The following is a 21,762-nucleotide window of genomic DNA, read 5'->3' on the forward strand; positions in this document are numbered from 1 at the left end:
TGAGTCAATTATGATGATTCGATAAGTTTCTCAAAATAAAATGCACATGCAAAAAAACAACATGCGGCGAATCAAACTTCAGACAACTTTTAAAGATCTGTATTTGCTTATATACATGTATTTTGTTTCTTTTACACAGTGTTTATACATCTAATATTGCACCATGGTCAGGTATCAATTTTTATATTACGTCACAAGTATGACGCAGCTACGACGGAAGACCTAATCGTTGCTTGCAACGAGCTCGTCTCTAGTTTATAGATGTAATTCTCAAAACTTTATATTTGTTATATTTTAATCTGTTTAAACCAGTTGGTGTACAGTAGGTTACTGACCCTACAAATTGATATGACCCCTGAGTTCAGATTAAGTTGGTGCATGACCCCATTAGTTGATATTGAGTGTGTGTCATGGTTAAGTAGATCAGTAAGCCCAGACCTGAGTGAAGTCTCATGGTTAAGTAGATCAGTAAGCCCAGACTTGAGTGAAGTCTCATGGTTAAATTAAGTAGGTCAGTAAGCCCATTAATTGACCTGATTGTTGTGTCATGGTTAAGTAGGTCAGTAATTGACCTGATTGTTGTGTCCTGTAGGAGAGGCATGAGGAGGAGACGTACCAGAAGAATCAGGAGCTTGTCCTGAGAGACCTGGACCAGGCCATGGATGGGGAGGAGGCTGATGATGACGGTATCCTCCCACCCCCACCCCCCACCATGGACACCAGTATAGTGGGCCTGGACCAGCTTCCACCCCCACCACAGGTACTGTGATTGATGTGATTAGGAACTGTGGTCATAAGTTGAGTATCAATTTCTGATGAACTTATTTATGAACATATTTTCTTTTATGTTAATTGTGTATATAATTTTTGTTCTAGGAATATGAGGAGACTCCTCCACCACCACCAGAGGGTATGGTCCCACCTCCACCACCCCCACCCACAGGACTGGTGTCCCCTATCTCACCCACCATGACTGCCTCTACAGACTCTTCTTTTGCTGAAAATATGGCAGATATCTTGGATATGCAGAAAGAGCTGGATCGGTTTGAAACCTATGCTGATGTTTTGACATTCCAGAAACCACCTGTGTTACCACCACCGCCGACAATACCTGCTCCACCTCCCCCGCCCCCGGGCACTCCAGCCCCGCCCACTTTACCAGTGCCCCCACCCCCACCTGGACCCCCACCACCGTTATCATCTGAAGAAATGCCACCACCACCAATAACAAATGTCAACAGACCCTTACCTGCTCCCCCTGTTCTTCCTCCCCCTCCCACAATCCCTGCTCCGCCCACCCCTACCGGTATGGTCACAAGGAGACGACCCAATTCAATCAAAATTCAGAATGGCAACGTGAGACCGCCATCCAATGTGGAGGTGTTGTCCCCTACCATGCAGAAAAAGCTGAGCACCCTGATGTCTGGTCCCAGCGACGAAGTGGTCCAGATGCGTGCCAAGAGAATCAGCACCATGTACAACCTGAACGATGAGTTCACTCACCGCCCGTCTCGAAACAGCATGATCGAGGAGGAAGAGGAGGAGGCGGACACTGTCCACGACTTCCTAGAGTACGCCAACAAGTACTTCATTGACCACCCCAAGGACACAGGTGGGGGAACCATCATGAAAAACCTCAAGAGGAAGAGTGGGTCAACGGTGAGTGTTTCGTAGTTTTCATTTTATCTCCATACATTTTTCATACCAATACAAACATTGATTTGATTTACTGATATGATGACTCTCTGATGTTAACAGAAGGAGATACTGACCAAGGAGGAGATGTTGGAGTTCTGTAAGAACGGACTGATCCCCGCCTCACACATCATGATCCATGACAATGAGAACATCCACCTTGCCTGCTCCCTCTTCAAGGTCAGTCTGAGGTCGAACAAATGAGGTCACATGGAAACCGTGGGTGGAACTTCTACCTCAATGTGACTTATACGTAGTGTTCAAGATACCCATGTTGAGAAATCAAAGTTCAAATTGTGTAGAGAAATGTTATGAAATTTTTGAGATAGTTACCGTAAGCAATATTTTTGCTATGAGCTATGATTCATTAAAATAAATAGTTTGAGTTTATAAGGATACAAGAAGATAGATTGCAACTTTATTTGAATTCTTGTTGGAATTGTAATAATTTGTAAAAATGTCAGCATTTCTCCTTCAGGAAATAACAAAGTATATTAAGGATGAGTGTAAAGATGATGTGGCCCTACAGACAGTACAGAAGTACGTCAAGGCAGGAATTGAGCGGATAGAGTTACGGGACGAGATATTCTGTCAGCTGGTGAGACAGACGAGATCGAACCCCGAGCGACCCTGGCTCCTGACAACCTGGACACTGCTGTGTCTGTGTACTGCTTCCTTCAGCCCCAGCAAAACTCTCAATAAGGTAACACTGCTTCCTTCAGCCCCAGTAAAACTCTCAATAAGGTATCACTGCTTCCATCAGCCCCAGCAAAACTCTCAATAAGGTAACACTGCTTCCTTCAGCCCCAGTAAAACTCTCAATAAGGTATCACTGCTTCCATCAGCCCCAGCAAAACTCTCAATAAGGTAACACTGCTTCCTTCAGCCCCAGTAAAACTCTCAATAAGGTATCACTGCTTCCATCAGCCCCAGCAAAACTCTCAATAAGGTATCACTGCTTCCTTCAGCCCCAGCAAAACTCTCAATAAGGTAACACTGCTTCTTTCAGCCCCAGTAAAACTCTCAATAAGGTATCACTGCTTCCTTCAGCCCCAGCAAAACTCTCAATAAGGTAACACTGCTTCCTTCAGCCCCAGCAAAACTCTCAATAAGGTAACACTGCATCATACAGCCCCAGCAAAACTCTCAATAAGGTAACACTGCTTCCTTCAGCCCCAGCAAAACTCTCAATAAGGTAATACTGGTTCTTTCAGCCCTAGCAAAACTCTCAATAAGGTAACACTGCTTCCTTCAGCCCCAGCAAAACTCTCAATAAGGTAACACTACTTCCTTCAGCCCCAGCAAAACTCTCAATAAGGTAATACTGGTTCTTTCAGCCCTAGCAAAACTCTCAATAAGGTAACACTGCATCATACAGCCCCAGCAAAACTCTCAATAAGGTAATACTGGTTCTTTCAGCCCCAGCAAAACTCTCAATAAGGTAATACTGGTTCTTTCATCCCTAGCAAAACTCTCAATAAGGTATCACTGCTTCTTTCAGCCCCAGCAAAACTCTCAATAAGGTTACACTGCATCATACAGCCCCAGCAAAACTCTCAATAAGGTTACACTGCATCATACAGCCCCAGCAAAACTCTCAATAAGGTAACACTGCATCATACAGCCCCAGCAAAACTCTCAATAAGGTAACACTGCTTCTTTCAGCCCTAGCAAAACTCTCAATAAGGTTACACTGCTTCCTTCAGCCCCAGCAAAACTCTCAATAAGGTAACACTGCATCATACAGCCCCAGCAAAACTCTCAATAAGGTAACACTGCTTCTTTCAGCCCTAGCAAAACTCTCAATAAGGTAACACTGCATCATACAGCCCCAGCAAAACTCTCAATAAGGTAACACTGCATCATACAGCCCCAGCAAAACTCTCAATAAGGTAACACTGCATCATACAGCCCCAGCAAAACTCTCAATAAGGTAACACTGCTTCTTTCAGCCCCAGCAAAACTCTCAATAAGGTAACACTGCTTCCTTCAGCCCCAGCAAAACTCTCAATAAGGTAACACTGCTTCTTTCAGCCCCAGCAAAACTCTCAATAAGGTAACACTGCTTCCTTCAGCCCCAGTAAAACTCTCAATAAGGTATCACTGCTTCCATCAGCCCCAGCAAAACTCTCAATAAGGTATCACTGCTTCCTTCAGCCCCAGCAAAACTCTCAATAAGGTAACACTGCTTCTTTCAGCCCCAGTAAAACTCTCAATAAGGTATCACTGCTTCCTTCAGCCCCAGCAAAACTCTCAATAAGGTAACACTGCTTCCTTCAGCCCCAGCAAAACTCTCAATAAGGTAACACTGCATCATACAGCCCCAGCAAAACTCTCAATAAGGTAACACTGCTTCCTTCAGCCCCAGCAAAACTCTCAATAAGGTAATACTGGTTCTTTCAGCCCTAGCAAAACTCTCAATAAGGTAACACTGCTTCCTTCAGCCCCAGCAAAACTCTCAATAAGGTAACACTACTTCCTTCAGCCCCAGCAAAACTCTCAATAAGGTAATACTGGTTCTTTCAGCCCTAGCAAAACTCTCAATAAGGTAACACTGCATCATACAGCCCCAGCAAAACTCTCAATAAGGTAATACTGGTTCTTTCAGCCCCAGCAAAACTCTCAATAAGGTAATACTGGTTCTTTCATCCCTAGCAAAACTCTCAATAAGGTATCACTGCTTCTTTCAGCCCCAGCAAAACTCTCAATAAGGTTACACTGCATCATACAGCCCCAGCAAAACTCTCAATAAGGTTACACTGCATCATACAGCCCCAGCAAAACTCTCAATAAGGTAACACTGCATCATACAGCCCCAGCAAAACTCTCAATAAGGTAACACTGCTTCTTTCAGCCCTAGCAAAACTCTCAATAAGGTTACACTGCTTCCTTCAGCCCCAGCAAAACTCTCAATAAGGTAACACTGCATCATACAGCCCCAGCAAAACTCTCAATAAGGTAACACTGCTTCTTTCAGCCCTAGCAAAACTCTCAATAAGGTAACACTGCATCATACAGCCCCAGCAAAACTCTCAATAAGGTAACACTGCATCATACAGCCCCAGCAAAACTCTCAATAAGGTAACACTGCTTCCTTCAGCCCCAGCAAAACTCTCAATAAGGTAACACTGCATCATACAGCCCCAGCAAAACTCTCAATAAGGTAACACTGCTTCCTTCAGCCCCAGCAAAACTCTCAATAAGGTATCACTGCTTCTTTCAGCCCTAGCAAAACTCTCAATAAGGTTACACTGCTTCCTTCAGCCCCAGCAAAACTCTCAATAAGGTAACACTGCTTCCTTCAGCCCCAGCAAAACTCTCAATAAGGTAACACTGCTTCTTTCAGCCCTAGCAAAACTCTCAATAAGGTTACACTGCTTCCTTCAGCCCCAGCAAAACTCTCAATAAGGTAACACTGCTTCTTTCAGCCCCAGCAAAACTCTCAATAAGGTAACACTGCTTCCTTCAGCCCCAGCAAAACTCTCAATAAGGTATCACTGCTTCTTTCAGCCCCAGCAAAACTCTCAATAAGGTAACACTGCTTCTTTCATCCCCAGCAAAACTCTCAATAAGGTAACACTGCTTCTTTCAGCCCCAGCAAAACTCTCAATAAGGTAACACTGCTTCCTTCAGCCCTAGCAAAACTCTCAATAAGGTATCACTGCTTCTTTCAGCCCCAGTAAAACTCTCAATAAGGTATCACTGCTTCTTTCAGCCCCAGCAAAACTCTCAATAAGGTTACACTGCTTCTTTCAGCCCCAGCAAAACTCTCAATAAGGTAACACTGCTTCTTTCAGCCCCAGTAAAACTCTCAATAAGGTATCACTGCTTCTTTCAGCCCCAGCAAAACTCTCAATAAGGTAACACTGCTTCTTTCAGCCCCAGCAAAACTCTCAATAAGGTATCACTGCTTCTTTCAGCCCCAGTAAAACTCTCAATAAGGTATCACTGCTTCTTTCAGCCCCAGCAAAACTCTCAATAAGGTTACACTGCTTCCTTCAGCCCCAGCAAAACTCTCAATAAGGTAACACTGCTTCTTTCAGCCCCAGTAAAACTCTCAATAAGGTATCACTGCTTCTTTCAGCCCCAGCAAAACTCTCAATAAGGTAACACTGCTTCTTTCAGCCCCAGCAAAACTCTCAATAAGGTTACACTGCTTCCTTCAGCCCCAGCAAAACTCTCAATAAGGTAACACTGCTTCTTTCAGCCCCAGTAAAACTCTCAATAAGGTAACACTGCTTCTTTCAGCCCCAGCAAAACTCTCAATAAGGTAACACTGCTTCTTTCAGCCCCAGTAAAACTCTCAATAAGGTTACACTGCTTCCTTCAGCCCCAGCAAAACTCTCAATAAGGTAACACTGCTTCTTTCAGCCCCAGTAAAACTCTCAATAAGGTATCACTGCTTCTTTCAGCCCCAGCAAAACTCTCAATAAGGTATCACTGCTTCTTTCAGCCCCAGCAAAACTCTCAATAAGGTAACACTGCTTCTTTCAGCCCCAGTAAAACTCTCAATAAGGTAACACTGCTTCTTTCAGCCCCAGCAAAACTCTCAATAAGGTTACACTGCTTCTTTCAGCCCCAGTAAAACTCTCAATAAGGTTACACTGCTTCCTTCAGCCCCAGCAAAACTCTCAATAAGGTAACACTGCTTCTTTCAGCCCCAGCAAAACTCTCAATAAGGTAACACTGCTTCCTTCAGCCCCAGCAAAACTCTCAATAAGGTAACACTGCTTCTTTCAGCCCCAGTAAAACTCTCAATAAGGTAACACTGCTTCTTTCAGCCCCAGCAAAACTCTCAATAAGGTAACACTGCTTCTTTCAGCCCCAGCAAAACTCTCAATAAGGTAACACTGCTTCCTTCAGCCCCAGCAAAACTCTCAATAAGGTAACACTGCTTCTTTCAGCCCCAGTAAAACTCTCAATAAGGTAACACTGCTTCTTTCAGCCCCAGCAAAACTCTCAATAAGGTAACACTGCTTCTTTCAGCCCCAGCAAAACTCTCAATAAGGTAACACTGCTTCCTTCAGCCCTAGCAAAACTCTCAATAAGGTAACACTGCTTCTTTCAGCCCCAGCAAAACTCTCAATAAGGTAACACTGCATCATACAGCCCCAGCAAAACTCTCAATAAGGTAACACTACTTCCTTCAGCCCCAGCAAAACTCTCAATAAGGTAACACTGCTTCCTTCAGCCCATGCAAAACTCTCAATAAGCTAAAAAGTTCGACCAAGTAATACTCTGAACAACATGAACAAGGTGACGGACACATTGAGCACAAATTTGTGTTTACTTAATAAAAGTACTGATATGGCTTAAATTCACATAGGTAGTAATAAATTTTTAGAAAGTAGTTTTGAGTGTCACTCTGATGCTGTATTTTCACTCTTGTGGAGTTGTTCTTTGTTATGAGGGTCAGTTTTAATATTTTCGTATTTATTGTTTTTAAAGTACCTGATGAGTTACATCAAGCAGAGCTGCAGTGACAGCATCGTTGGGAAGTACGCACTCCAGTGCCATAAACACCTGACCAAAACCCGGGCCACCTCACGTAAAAACCCGCCATCTATGTCAGAAATCATGGTAAGTTTAGATGGACAAATCAGACCATCTTTAACAAGTTAACAAGGTCAAATTTAAAATGAGAGTAACGATTAACTATTGTGAAGAGTTTTTATCACCTTGACTCTTCATTGTAATTAACTAAGAAGATTGACTTATCAGTACAGTCATGACTACTGGTATAATAGCTGATTCAGATACATGTAGTAGTCATTTGATCAAGTTTGATTTAACTAATTACTAGTGTATGATTTTCTAGACTTTGTACATTTCGAATGTATGTATGGGTGAATGAGTGTGTATATGTTTGTCTTTGTCTCTTCATATTTTGTTCAATAATTAATAAAATTAGAACAAAAAACCCCAAAAATTTGATTGAACTATAATAAGTAAGTGAAAAGTATGATGGTATGGACTTTTGCACATACATATGTAGCAGATTTTAGTCAGCTATCTGCAGAGACAAGTTCAGCTGAGTGAGTGCTCTCCAAAATCCCCTTCAACACAAATTTTGCAAGCGTGGGCACCTGCTCAGGTGACAACGCCCCAGATGCCCCAGCTTGTGTATAATTCACAAAAAGTAGTGCAATCTGATCTGCTTCAATTACAGAGCATGCGACACCTGAGCCCCATGATTTGTAAGATCTCATTCATGGACGGTAAGACAAAGGCAGTGGGGGTGATGCCTTGTGACACAGCAGAGGACGTCCTGGAGAGTGTCCGGAAAAAGATCACGCTACAGTCCGTGGAGGGATGGGCGCTCTACGAGGTACCACTCATAATGACCTTGACCTACTTAAGCTGTTGTGATTTCTCTGTCTGGTAACTATGGTAGCATGACATCTGATCCTATGGGGTGTTCTTTTGTTCAGGTTTCCACGGATTTGGATCGGTACATAAGGACTTATGAATTCGTGGCTGATGTTCTCTCTGGTTGGGAATTGTAAGTACATTTGATGTTGTGTTGATGAAACTGTTGATAATTGTATGGAAGCTGTGACAAGACAGTATACAGTGCAGTGTATAGACCATTGATATTCTGTTAAAAATTCTGTTGATATTTGTGTTGAAGGAGTGACAAGCTGGCCTCACAGCCAAGTAAATACGAGACCATATCAAAGAAAGGACCCAAAATGGCATTAGGAGGAACGGACGCTGTGATAATGCTGAGAAAGCGTGTGTTCAAACACATCACGGACATCCCTAACGACCCTGTGGAATACCGGCTACTGTACGCGGAGGCTGTCCAACAAGTCATCTCTGTAAGTCACCGCGACTGTCACCACCACCTAATGTAGCACTATACAATATCATCACACTGAATTATAGCATCACACAATGTCACCACCACCTAATGTACCAAAAATAATGTCACCACATTGACTTACAGCACCACACAGTGTCACCACCACCTAATGTAGCATCATACAATATCACCACATTGATTTATAGCACATTCACCAAATGAAGCACCACCAATTGTGCCACCACCAAAAATAATACCATTTAATGTCACAACATTGACACATTGACTTAAAGCACTACACAATGTCAACTTCCACCCACTAGATACAGAAGATACATCTGATTAAGTTACCTTGGAAACAAAGAATGATTCTGTTATATCATTGAAATTCATGGAAAAATCATTATGTACAAAAGCAGAATTTTTTGCTTAAGTACAATACATGTTCAGAGAGAACTTTCTTTCTTGGAATGGGAAATTCATATAACCAGAAAAACCGATGACCCCAGAAACAGGTGAAGATAAGTGTGTTTTATGACATTATTGTTTTGACCTGATTTCAGGACAAGTTCCCAGTGTCTGACAAGGTGGCGCTCCAGCTGGCCGGGCTCCAGGCCCAGGTGGTGTGTGGGGAGTACGAGGAGGGCAAAGACAACAGGTGAGATTACCCGAGTATTAAACCAGGTAACGGGTGGTGTGCTTGTGGAGATAAAAAGTACCGGGTAATACTACCTATATTTAAATCTAGTTACACAACTTAAATATTTATCGCACTGCATTAATGATTAAATGTAAAGGATATAGATGTTGAAATAGTTAAACACTGTCTAATGATTTTAGGTGTAATTTATGATTATTTTACAGGTATTCTGAGGCAGAGCTGTTCCTGTGTAAGAGGATTTTAGCCCAGCCTGGGAGGGACTGGAATGAGGAGATTGCTGGGGCCCACAGAGTAAGTTTCTGCCCACAATAAAGTATAATGATGGGGCCCACAGAGTCAGTGACTGCCCACAATTAAGTGTAATGGTAGGGCCCACAGAGTAAGTTACTGCCCATGATAAAGTATAATGGGGCCCACAGGTTTGGAATGACATATGCCTATTATAGCCAAAACTGTGTATATGTTTTGTAGCATTACAGTAAAAAAAAAGAGCGAACTGTAAGCCTATCATAGCCTGACAGTGTCTATTTGTTTCGTAGCATTACGGTAAGAACAAGAGCGAGCTGGAGGCCATGGTGTGGTACCTGACCTGTGTCAAACAGTTCCCGCTGTACGGCTGTACCATATTCCAGATCCAGAACAAGGGAATGTGGGCCCACACAGGCGACGTTCTCCTGGCCATCAACATGGACGGCCTCAAGTTTGTGCGGGCCAAGGACAAGGTGGTCATACACGGGTTCCTGTATTCGGAGATCGAGTCCATCACCATGGACCCCAACGACAACTACATGACCATGGAGCTCAAGAACGAGGTGGTCTGTCAACAGCGCTGCTTCATGTTTGAGACCAATCAGAAGGAGGATATTGGTCATCTGATTGCCAGCTACTCCCCGAACCATGCCTCCTGGCTTAAACCAGAGTACGAGAGTCTGAAGAAAAAGGTAAGATATAAGTATAATCTGGCAAATGAGTGAACATTTTACAGATCTTTTAAATATCGATGTCTCTGGCACAAGGTTTTAAATTTGTTGAATATTTTTCTGTCCTTATATTTAAAACAAAAATATGGAAAGGCACATTAGTTTCTTTGAAGCATATTTGATGTATACTGTAAAACAACTGTTATTCTTGATAAATTTATCATAAGAAAAATCCTTGTTTATGACAAAAATAGTATTTTTATCTGAGTCTAAGTCAATACTTTAAACCAAAACATAAGAACAGTGTTTTGTGAACCTCACAAAACACTTTAAATTTAATCACTCACATATAAAAGATAATCTACCGTATTTTGACTTGTGTAATTTTCTCCACAAACTCTTTCCCACCTGCTGTTTCTATTGAAGTAAGCGTGTTTTTATTTTTATATCCTTCATCATGAAGTTTATGATGACTTTTACAGATACTGTAAACAAATTTATTTGGCGTGTACGATATTTGGTGGAATTTAGTTTTTGAACAAGTTGGCGTGGATTTGAATTAGCAGATTCCTGAATGTGACTATTCCTTTACATAAATGCATGGCATTTGGCAATGTACTTGATTAAGCGGAAGCCACATTCCGCCAAAAGCGCTAAATAGAATACACAGCCAAACGTAGTACGTTTACAGTAATTGTGTGTTCATCATGTAATGTTTGATGACTCGTGGATGGGTAACCTGATTTTGTGTCGTCTTTTGTGAATGGTAACCTGATTATACCCCCGCAAACGAAGTTTAGGGGGGTATATTGGTTTCACCCTGTCCGTCTGTCCGTCTGTCTGTCTGTCCGTCTGTCCGTCTGTCTGTAGACGCAACTTTGTCCCCCCTATAGAATTTTTTATTACTGCATGGAACAGTTTGAAAATTTGTACATATGTTGAACACCATCTGAAGATGTGCACCTGCAATTTTTTTTAAGATCAGACAAGATTTAATGATTTTATGACAGTTTTCATTTTCCTTATTCTATATATTGTACACTAATGTTGAAAAGTAAGGGAGGTAATCCTTACAGATTTTATTAATTAATTAATAGAAAACACTCTAAAATATATTTATATAAATACATCCAGATGGAGTTTTTTGTCTTTATGTCTTAATTAATAAAAAAAATTTATTTTTTATAAGTATTCTATCAACTGACAATGCAAAGTTTTTGTTTGTCAATGATAAATTCTTAGGAGCTAATGAGAACATCAAAGACAAGTGTGGCTGAATTCATTTGTCCCAAGGGAGCCATTATCTGAGCCATGGCTCAGATGGAGCATGTGTTTAGGGGAAATTGATAATCTGTAAAATGGGTGATGGTTTTGGGGCTATTTTAAAACTGTTTCATGTAAACCAAAAGGTCTATCATTATAAGGAAATAAATAATATAATTATTAATAAAGAAGTTAAACTATTTTTAGAGGTTGTTGAAATTTATTTGTCAAGTAATTTGATGAAGTGACCCTATTGGGCATTAATTTAAATGAAATTCAAAATTACTGATATGATTGTAGTGTTTTGGCAATTTTAAAATTGTTTGTAATATTAAATTTTCTTTTTTACATATTTTTACATAGTATGGTAATTATGGTAATGTTTTGGGAGTTTATTAAATTTAACAAACTCATCAAAGAAAATCATAGTCCTATGGGATCAATTTTCTGATATGGAGTTCAATTGTGCCATAGGAGAAAGTGAGAAAAATTTGAAACAACTAATTGCATCTGTCAAGACTCTTATTAGAAAGATATTGAAAGTTTTATCAACAGAAGAGCATTGCTTGGCTACCGGTATTTCTATTCACTGCAAAGGGAGGGGTTATTGTCATTTTGTTGGTTTTTCCTTAAATCAATTAAATTAAAAAAATATATCATCAAAAACATACATTTGTAAATGTATTGCTGTTATAGATATGTTTTTACAGTGAAATTCTGACAATTTTGATTTTAATTTTTCTTTGTTAACTTTTTTTTTTTTTTTTACAATTCTAGAATTTTTTTTTTTTATGTGTTCCAAACCTTAATTATTATTCAATTCAATTATTTGTCCCATTTGAAATTAGCCTAGCGGGGGTATTAGTCCCATTAGGACAGTTCTAGTTTTGTGTCGTCTTTCAGAACAAGATGACAGACGATGAGAAACTGAAGCTGTACGAGGAGTTGGTGCGATGTCGCCGCGCACTGTCTGACTGTCGACTGTTAAGGCCTGCCCAGTCTCATCACGGAGCCAACTTCCTGAAACAGTCCATCAGGAGGCAAGTACTATCATTCATACATTGATTAGCCAACAAATTGGGGCATTACAGTTATGGAGAAATTAAAGTGAAATCTTTCATACGAGTGCATTGTCAAATCCTAAGAAAATAAACCATGTAAAGTAGTTTTGAGATTTGAGAAAAATGGAATAGTTTGTAAGTGATTTTTAAAAATTTTCCTTCACTGATGATTAGAAAAAAGTAATTGTAAATATTTTACACTATATGTCATTTATTATTCATAAATTAATAAAATTTAATACCCAATGAATATTCATGATTTCTTAGCATTTTAGGGATTTTATTTAAATACTTGATTTTGAGTTTTCTGCTGACTTGTGACATTTGGTTTCCAGGCTGACCAAGTCTAAGATGGAGCGACTGAGGAGCTCCACCATCGCGACCGGCCAGTTTGACATCAGCTACTGGTCCTTCAGCAAGTCTTGTATCAAGCAAGCACTCAGTGTCCTCGATCCTCAGATGGAGGAGCAGGCCCTCAAAATGTTCTCCTCAATCCTCGTCTACTGTGGTCTGGAAGAGCCAGGTGAGTCAGTGTTGGAGTTTCTCTTGAACTTCTGAAAATGTGTGTATCAGTTTGAGAGTATTCTATCATAATTTTTCTTTTTGTGGGTGTCTAAAATGTATAATTTCAATTCCTTTATTATTTACTTTGATTTATATTTTTGAATGTTTCTTTGAAAATTCTTTCTTTCCCTTCACTTTTCATTTTAAAGGAATGGTGAGTTTATGATTGTTTCCCATTCTTTCTTTAATATTTTTGATTATTCAAGGAATTTGTATTTTTATTTATTATTTATCAATGTATTGCAGCAAAACCATTTCATATTGGTAGCATATTTGACTCAGGTAATCAGAAGTTGCCATGGTAGCGCATTATACTAATTTGTTGTTTAGGTGGTGGTAACTATGGTAACTGTTGTCACACAACAAAACCTAGAGCTTAATATCCAGTAGCTGACCTCTAATGACCTCTGTTGATAATGCTTGGCAATCAAGCAGTCATTAGCTTTTATTAATAAGAATTACACTGAATTTTAGTGGAGATGATCCAACGAATCTTGTGTGGTAAGTAAGTGGTGATGTCACATGACTTTGTCACAGGGGAGATAACTCAATGACACATTGGGTCCTCCTAGTTTCTTTCTTCTGTCTTTGAAGTGAATTGATTAACCAATAAAATCACCTGTTACTAAATAAAAGAATATTTGAATCAAAATATAAAAAGAGAGGATGAAAATAGTGGTTTGTACTGAAATTGTCCGATTAATATTTGTGAAAGCTAACTCTTATAAACAATGGATGTGGTTGGGTGATTGTGGAACTCTATGGATTATGATAAATTAACAACATATGGGATAAAATGATTGATACCTTGTGAAGGGATGGTGCATTTCTTCTATACATCTTCTTTTCTCCTGAGACTAGAGTACATTATGCTTACCTTGTATTACCTAAACATATAATTATTTTCATTTAACATTATGATTAATCAGAAATGGAGGCAGCTAGATACTATATAATTCAATGTACATATACCTTGTTAAAGGCTTCAATTTTTGCTTCCAGGAAAAATACCAAGGACAAAAAGATGAAAATCAAAAAATTAAAAAAAACTAGTTTTTACACTTTTAAAGGAAATTTTTTCTGTAGATGTTCATTCAGAAATTTTCATGTCAATGTTTGATTTATTGTAAAGTTTGAATTCACAACCTCTCTGTTGTGCTGTTGAATTGAACTTACTGATACTTTAATAGTTTGTTGTATTTTTCTTGTAATTTTCTAAATAACATGTAACAAATAACTTTTGTTTGTTATTATTTTTTACTCTTCTCATGAGCATTTGAATTTACTTTTGTTAATGTTTTGTTCCCTTTTTTCAGCAGTAAAGCTAACTATTTTTTTATGTTTTCAGGTAAAGATGAGAAGCCAGATATGACATCTCTGATTCAGAATGTCATCCACAAGTGTATGGACAGCGACCAGCTCTGTAACGAGTTTTATCTTCAGCTCATCAAACAGACCACTGATCACCCAGGTAATAACAATGCTCACTTCTCAGATAACAATTACATAGTAATAACCCAGGTAACTCTCATCACTCAGGTAACAATAACATAGTAATCACCCAGGTAACAAAGCTCATCACTCCGGTAACAATAACATAGTTATCACTTAGGTAACAAAGCTCATCACTCAATTACAATAACATAGTTATCACTTAGGTAACAAAGCTCATCACTCAAGTTACAATAACATAGTTATCACTTAGGTAACAAAGCTCATCTTTTAAGTTACAATAACATAGTAACCCCACAGGTAACAAAGCTCATCTCTCAGATAACAATAACATAGTAACCCCCAAGTAACAAAGCTCATTTCTCAGGTAACAATAACATACTAGTAGTAATCACCAAGGTATTAAAGCTTATCACTCAGGTAATAAAGTAGAACACCTGATTCTGTCTGTGTCCGGCTTGACCTTGGATTCTCCTTTGTAGACCCCAACAGCCTGGTCAACAAGAAGAACTGGCAGCTAATGGCGGTGGCCTGTAGCTGCCTGACCCCTACCCACAGCCGCCTACAGAAGTACCTCCTCTGTCACCTCCGCAAGTGTTCCCTGGATTCCACATCCGAGGAGGGCCGCTTCGCCAGGTTCTGTCATAAAGTAGGTCATTTCTGTCATTAAATAGGTCATTGTACTAATCCATATCATGGAATAAAACCACCCTGTTAGACCTCTGTAGATGTGTTCATTAATGTAACTTCCATCTTGTTGTAGAAATTTCTAAGATTATCTTGTTTTAAACTCTGTCCCTGCAAGATAAACAACATATCTCATCTATTTTCAGTTTTAAATTTGTTGCAAAAAATTTCATACAATGTACCTTGTATAATGTACATGGATATAAGTGATCTTGTGAAGGAAACTGATTTGATGCCTGGCATACTGATTGTTAGAATTTCTCTTTTTTTTTCAGTGTTTCACCAGAACAGCAGAACAGAAGAGGAGAAAGTTCCCACCCTCTCAGAAAGAGATACAATGTCTGACAGAGAGGTCTGTACCCTACACAAGCTTACACCTTACTGGACTTCTTTTTTGTCCAATATCTCACTAATCTAACTGTTAAATGTAGATGACAATGTTTTGATTTGGTAATGTTTTGATGCTGTGTTATTACAGGCGGCCAATCTTTGAGAAGGTTTATTTCCTGAACATGGAGAACAGAAGTGTGGAATTTGACTCGGCCTCCACCTGTGGAGAGGTGAGTGGATAAAAAAAACCCTGTATATTTTCATTATACCGGTACATGTGAAGAATCCTGGGTATTATCATTATGCGTGATTTGATCAGAGTTCCAAATATTATTATTATATGCAGGTTGCCTTGAATTCGTAAGATTTTCCATGATATGTTTACTTTTGGTCTTTACAGCTGATCAAAACGGTGAAAGCCAAGATAGGAATGCGATCAGATGCCGAGTGCTTCTCTCTGTATGAGATAGGACCTTCAGGTACAACAACTCAATCAGTGAATAATCAAAAGTCTCTCATTAATGAAAGCAGTGAGCGTTTATTTTTCACATTTTTCTGCATTTTTTTACTATCACACGGCCAATTTCATACAATGTTTTTAAATGAATTGGTAGAGAGGCATATGGCGCATGACGAGAGATTGTCGGACATGCTGAGTAAGTGGGAGAGGCTAGGCAGGGGCTTTGGAAAGGAGCAAAAAATGCTGTTTAAGGCAAGTAGTGAGACTGAAGATTGGAGATCTATTAACTCTTCATCTCTTCTGAAAGCTTTCTAAATTACATTGTGTGCAATGTTGAACAAAGTTGTCTTCCCTTTGTAGAAGCGGCTATTTATTGACCCGTACATTAACCCCTTGGACCCGGTGGAGTGTGACCTGGTGTTTCATCAGCTGATGATTGACCTGGCCGAGAGCAAGATTCCCATCACCCAGCAGGAAGCTGTAAGTTCACACTCCTGAACATACAGTCATGGAATTTTGTTGCTTTTAAATCAGCAATGACATGCATATTCATGTATGTTGCCTTTTGTTCTACTCAATGATTTGTGAACTGATATGTATTTTGTAGATAAAACTGTGTGCCTTGAAGATACAGTCAGAAATGGATCAGCTGCAATCTCCAGAAATAGACTACAGGTAAAGATCAAGTCATAACCTGAGTTCTAACCAATGACCAGAGATTGTAGATGACTATTCTTTGACTGACACTGGTATTGTTTGATGTTTCAGTTCCTATTTGAGAATTCTCCCACCCTATGTTAAGGACTCTGTGAGAGTAGAAGACATTGTGTGTGTTCACAACTCCCTGATGGAGCTGACTCCTAACCAGGCCATACTGGCCTTCATCGAGGTCCTCAAGCAGTGGACTCTGTTTGGTGCTCAGGTCTTCAGTGTCTCGGTAAATACATGTACCATTAAGCTGCCCTCAGAAATATTAGGCATTAAGAAGCTAACAAGCTGTCCAACCCTCAGAAATAAGCTTACCAATTAGCAACTCATCAGAATTAAGCAAACAAGTTGGCAACCCCTTTAATATAAGCTTATAATGCTGTCAGCCTCCCCAGGAATTAGCTTACAAGCAAGCCATCTCCCAGAAATTAGCAAAAATGCTCTACAACATAAATGTTTGTAATGTTTCAAGATATTTCTGACTTAACTATTTTAACTTTCAGCAAAACTACACATCATCTCTCCCCAAAAGTCTGCTGTTAGCCATTCATCAGAAAGGGATAACTCTCATGGAAGTCAACACTTTTGTAAGTCTCATAGATAACGAGTGCCCTATAAATGTTATGTCACATCCAATGTAATGTCACTTCCAATGTCTCAGTTTTATGAATGTAATGTCACAATGTCTCAAGAACATGTGACTTATTAATGTAATGTCTCATCCATTGTAATGTCACTTCCAATGTAATGTCCATCCAATGCAATCTTGATGTTGTATGTTCTTTGTATTTTTACTGCAGACCTCAATATTTGGCCTCTTGTATTCCACTGTATGTACTTTCACTTTCACTTTGCAGAGAACCCTGGCCTCCTACCAGTTTACAGAGGTCGTCCATTCTAGTCCTGCCATCACCAGCATTATGATCGTTGTGGGTCACGTCGCCAAGGGAATGAAGTACATGTTCACCACAAATCAGGTCTGTATCATACTCACAAGGTCACGCTGAACCATGTCATCTGATTATATCAACAAAACTTTTTCCTTTATTACTTGAGAAAAATTCTTAATGTTATAGAACCTTAACAACAATAAACAGTCATGTTTTGTTAATAAATCCGTAAACCAAATGTTTGAAGTTTCCTGATATGAAGAATTTTTAGTGTCAAAGGTTAAGAATGCTCTTTCATTTATATAATGAACTGGTCAATACTAATGCATTTAAAGTACTTTGAGCCACATGTAGCAACCTTTTTTAAAGACTACAGTACTGTGTAATAAATCAATGGGTCTCTGTTTTAGGCCTTTGAGATAGCTCACCTGATCAAGGATTACATCACGGAGCTGCAGTCAAGGTTCCTGATTCCTGCCCCACAAACCACCGACATCAACATGAACCGAGCGTCGGCGGTGTTCTTTGATGATCCATCGAGTACTCTACAGACCCTGGTGTAGTAGTACTGACAGAATCACACTGTGTTCATTACGTAATTATCTCCGAAGTCAATAATGAATAATATCATTGAGCTGAGACTGCTGCTTTGGTTCAAGGCTTGGACGAGTGTTTCCTTGCTCACTCAGCCTTTACAGAGTCCACTTCCTGTGCAATCAACCATGTGATATCAATTGGAGGGGGCGTCCTTCTTGTCATCGTGTTTTGTTTTCTCTGGTATTTGCCATGACTCATTTTTTTCTCTATATTTTTTGTTGATTTTTTGTAAGAAATACTCCACCTTAAGTATATTTGTTTTTTTTTCAAGTGGTCTTTTTAGCTTTTTTGCCTTGCTATGCATACTATATGAAGAAGAATCTCATGAAAATTACATCAGAAATGGTTTTTAAGGCAGACAGTTATTAAAATATATACTGCGTGTTTGATAATGCGACTAAGGCTGTCCCATAGAATGATATGGAGGCAAAAAATTTACAGAATGAGGAGAAAAATGTGTACATGTGAAATGTAAGAGGTGCAAAAGCTTGTGATACCGACCCGTGAACCATATGCATTTTTTGTTTTGTGCCTTAACTGACTGACCATGTGTAGTATCAGGGTTTTGTTTTTTTCTATCAGAGATCACTAATAACTTCACATCAACAAGTTGCCAACATGTGACATTTGATAAGTTGACATCAGGGTTAGCAGTGCTCAGACCTATTGCCTATGGCACTCAACCTCAGGCCGTGCCACTCGTGGAAACCAATATTTGTATTGAAGTTTTTTGACATTTATTTTTACTCTTTATGAATGTTTTTTATTCGTACATAGATGTGTAATCGTCATTTATGCAGATATCAAGCCAAACACTGACAGCGGATCAGCTGAGGGTTGGAGGAATGTAGTAACTCTGTTGTTTATTGATCAAGCCTTGCTACAGTGTCCAAGTTTCATAAATACATAAATGTTTTTTCATTATGTAACAATTTATCAATTTTGCTTTAGTGGTATGTGCATCAGATGCTTTAAACTAATCCAAATTTTTCTACACTTTGATCGGTTAGCTCTATCATACATGTAACATGGGCCGAGACCCTTTCCCACTGCACCACTGTACTGTCTCAGGCATCAATCCTTGGTTCAAAACCAACCACATTTCATGTCCTTATTGGTGACCAATTTTTTTATTTACAGAACAAATTTTTTTTATCCATATTGTATCTAGTCATATTTAAATGCCAAATATTATCTCTGCTCCATCCCCTTTCCTGGGGAATGTTATTTGTGTATTGGCCATTTTTACAATTGCTTTGTACTATTATAAACATATAATAAGTGTAAATGTGTACCGGTACTTTGTTGAATGACACATCTTGAACGGACACATCATGACATGGTGGCTGTTCTAGTGAGAGTGGTGGGCAGGCTTATCTCCTGATCACCTGGGTAGTCTGATTGACTTCTGTGTGTGGCCAAGAACCACTTGGTGGTGCCTCTAGTGCCGCCCATCTCCCATAACACTAGGTGGCTGCTCTCACTGGACCTCCGTCGTGTGGTGATTGTGTCCCTTGTTTTCTCTCAAGGCAAATCTTATGGATTTTTTAATTTAGTCTTATTTTGGGAAGGGAAAAACTTAATATTGGATTTACAACAAAGTTACAGATCTGAAATGAAGCTATTGTCTTCCAGGGTTTTTATGACCAATGTTTTTCCTTTACATTAAATGTCTTTATTTATTGTTGTTTGTAATTATTTATGCAGTGGAGTTTGTTTTGTTAACTGTATGGATATGGTCCTCTGTAATTTCTATTTGACTGGACTCACAGGCTTCACACAAAATCTCAATGAAACAGCTGATCCAGCACAAAATCTCAGTGAAACAGCTGATCCAGCACAAAATCTCAGTGAAACAGCTGATCCAGCAGGCTTATTACTCATCTACAACATTAGGCAGAGGAAGCAGGCTATAGCTCTTCTACAATGTAAGGCAGAGGGAAGCTTAGCTCTGGGTTGGATGACGCTTACCTCTGGGAGGGAAACAAACAAAATACATGTAATAGTTTTCCTTGTTTTGGTAACAAATTCGATAGAAGAAAAACTAAGAAAAACTAACCATGACAAAGGGAGAACATACAATATTTCTCATTCATAAAAATGGAGATGTTTTTGATCTCTTCTCTGGATATGAAGCTGTTGTAAGAACTGTCTGTGGTCCAGAGCTGTAGACATTACAGGGGGCACCTGTTGGCTATGAGTATTGTGCAATAACTAAAGATATTGTGACAGAACTGTCGTGTGCAAGTAATAAATATATTTTCCTATGAGTCCTATCTTATTCTTTTTACAGAAAGTTTGTGAGCTTTTCTGATCACCATTTGTCTGTTCCTTTGTCTGTCAGTCCATCTGTGTAAAGTTTTCACATTATTTAATTCTTCCCTAGAACCAGTGGGTCAATTTTAACTTAATTTGGTACAAAGCATCATTATGGGAAGGGGATCTTAAATTCTTAAAATGAAGGGCAAACCCTTTTCAAAAGGGAGATAACAGTGACTCCCAAACCAATACTGGTGCCCCAAGATGGGATTAAAGTCCAACATAGAAATAAAATGGGGTAATGTTTAAAACATTTCTCCAGAAGAATTACAATGTTGCTGTTTGTGAGATTACTATGCACTAAGCATTCTCAGGTAGTTTCAGTTTTAAATTGTTAAAACCAAGACCCCTGGACCAATACTGGGGCCCCAAGAGGGGTTCAAGAATTAACAGAAATATACAGGGAAAATCTTCTTCAAAGAAAATGAAATGCTTCAATCAATTTGTGAGATAACTTTGCATTAGTATCCTAAGACAGTGTAGAGTCTAAATTGTTAAAACCATGACCTCAAGACAAATAATGGGAGCCAAGAGGGGTTTTAAGTTCAACATAGAACAATATATAGTAAAAATGTTTAAAATTCTTCTCAAGAACTTCAGTGCTACAGTGAGATACTATGCAAGCATTCTCAGATAATGTAGATTCTAAATTGTTGAAAATGTTACCCCAGGCCATTACTCAAGAGACATTCAATGGTTAACATAGCAGCATATCAGGAAAAATCCCCTTCTCAAGAATACAATGCTTCAATTTGTGAGATTTCTATGTAAGCATTCTTAGATAGTTTAGATTGTCAATTGTACAAACTGTTGCCCCTGGGCTAATACTGTGTTCCAAAGCGAGTTTAAAGTACAATGTAGAAATATCTAGAAAAGAAGTTTTAAATCTTTTACTAAAGAAATACAATGCTACATTTAGTGATATCACACAGTAAGCATCCTGATATCTTCATAACCTCATATCAAGGTCACAGTGACCTTATTCCACTTTATATAAATATTCATAAAGAGTTCATTTTCTAATTTTGTTATATTTGATGCGTTGAGGCCAAGGATTTAAGATTAACCAGTTGATGCACCTTTGTTTTCATTACTAGTATGAAGGCCAAGAATTGGTCTTCAACTTATATATGTATTCTCAAATCTTGGAACAAATGAAAATTTTAGTGAGTTTTACAGTATTTTAAAATGAGAAATTCAGAAAGAGATCTAGAAAATGTTGTTCAGGTGAGCAATGTGGCCCATGGGCCTCTTATTTACTCGTTTTACTTCAACTGTTTTGCGATATTGATTAATGTACACATTCTGGCCTAATTCAATTTAATTAAGATTAGATGTTAGATCAGCTCG

The 21,762-nt window shown here is 38.9% G+C and overlaps 1 protein-coding gene across 6 annotated transcripts in view; it reads left to right on the forward strand.

Annotated features, from left to right (window-relative positions):
• Positions 1-20,363, forward strand: part of LOC128177418 (myosin-I heavy chain-like) — a 61,562-nt gene extending 41,199 nt beyond the window's left edge. For 2 of the 6 annotated variants that reach the window (XM_052844118.1, XM_052844120.1), the window contains 27 exons: positions 593-760; positions 877-1,659; positions 1,759-1,875; positions 2,174-2,398; positions 7,144-7,275; positions 7,865-8,023; positions 8,127-8,197; positions 8,327-8,516; positions 9,064-9,158; positions 9,365-9,452; positions 9,701-10,102; positions 12,248-12,384; positions 12,741-12,928; positions 13,216-13,251; positions 13,444-13,470; positions 14,318-14,440; positions 14,904-15,070; positions 15,384-15,460; positions 15,587-15,668; positions 15,839-15,917; positions 16,053-16,150; positions 16,259-16,378; positions 16,506-16,573; positions 16,667-16,835; positions 17,110-17,193; positions 17,464-17,583; positions 17,907-20,363. In XM_052844118.1, coding sequence (XP_052700078.1) covers positions 593-760; positions 877-1,659; positions 1,759-1,875; positions 2,174-2,398; positions 7,144-7,275; positions 7,865-8,023; positions 8,127-8,197; positions 8,327-8,516; positions 9,064-9,158; positions 9,365-9,452; positions 9,701-10,102; positions 12,248-12,384; positions 12,741-12,928; positions 13,216-13,251; positions 13,444-13,470; positions 14,318-14,440; positions 14,904-15,070; positions 15,384-15,460; positions 15,587-15,668; positions 15,839-15,917; positions 16,053-16,150; positions 16,259-16,378; positions 16,506-16,573; positions 16,667-16,835; positions 17,110-17,193; positions 17,464-17,583; positions 17,907-18,059 — 4,158 coding nt within the window. In that variant the 3' untranslated portion in view covers positions 18,060-20,363. The remainder of the gene's footprint in view (positions 1-592; positions 761-876; positions 1,660-1,758; positions 1,876-2,173; positions 2,399-7,143; positions 7,276-7,864; positions 8,024-8,126; positions 8,198-8,326; positions 8,517-9,063; positions 9,159-9,364; positions 9,453-9,700; positions 10,103-12,247; positions 12,385-12,740; positions 12,929-13,215; positions 13,252-13,443; positions 13,471-14,317; positions 14,441-14,903; positions 15,071-15,383; positions 15,461-15,586; positions 15,669-15,838; positions 15,918-16,052; positions 16,151-16,258; positions 16,379-16,505; positions 16,574-16,666; positions 16,836-17,109; positions 17,194-17,463; positions 17,584-17,906) is intronic. The other 4 variants (XM_052844122.1, XM_052844123.1, XM_052844119.1 and 1 more) reach the window with 3 other exon arrangements.
• Positions 20,364-21,762: the final 1,399 nt, after the last annotated feature.

This window comes from Crassostrea angulata, chromosome 3 (assembly GCF_025612915.1).
Source record: "Crassostrea angulata isolate pt1a10 chromosome 3, ASM2561291v2, whole genome shotgun sequence".
NCBI classification, from domain to species: domain Eukaryota; kingdom Metazoa; phylum Mollusca; class Bivalvia; order Ostreida; family Ostreidae; genus Magallana; species Magallana angulata.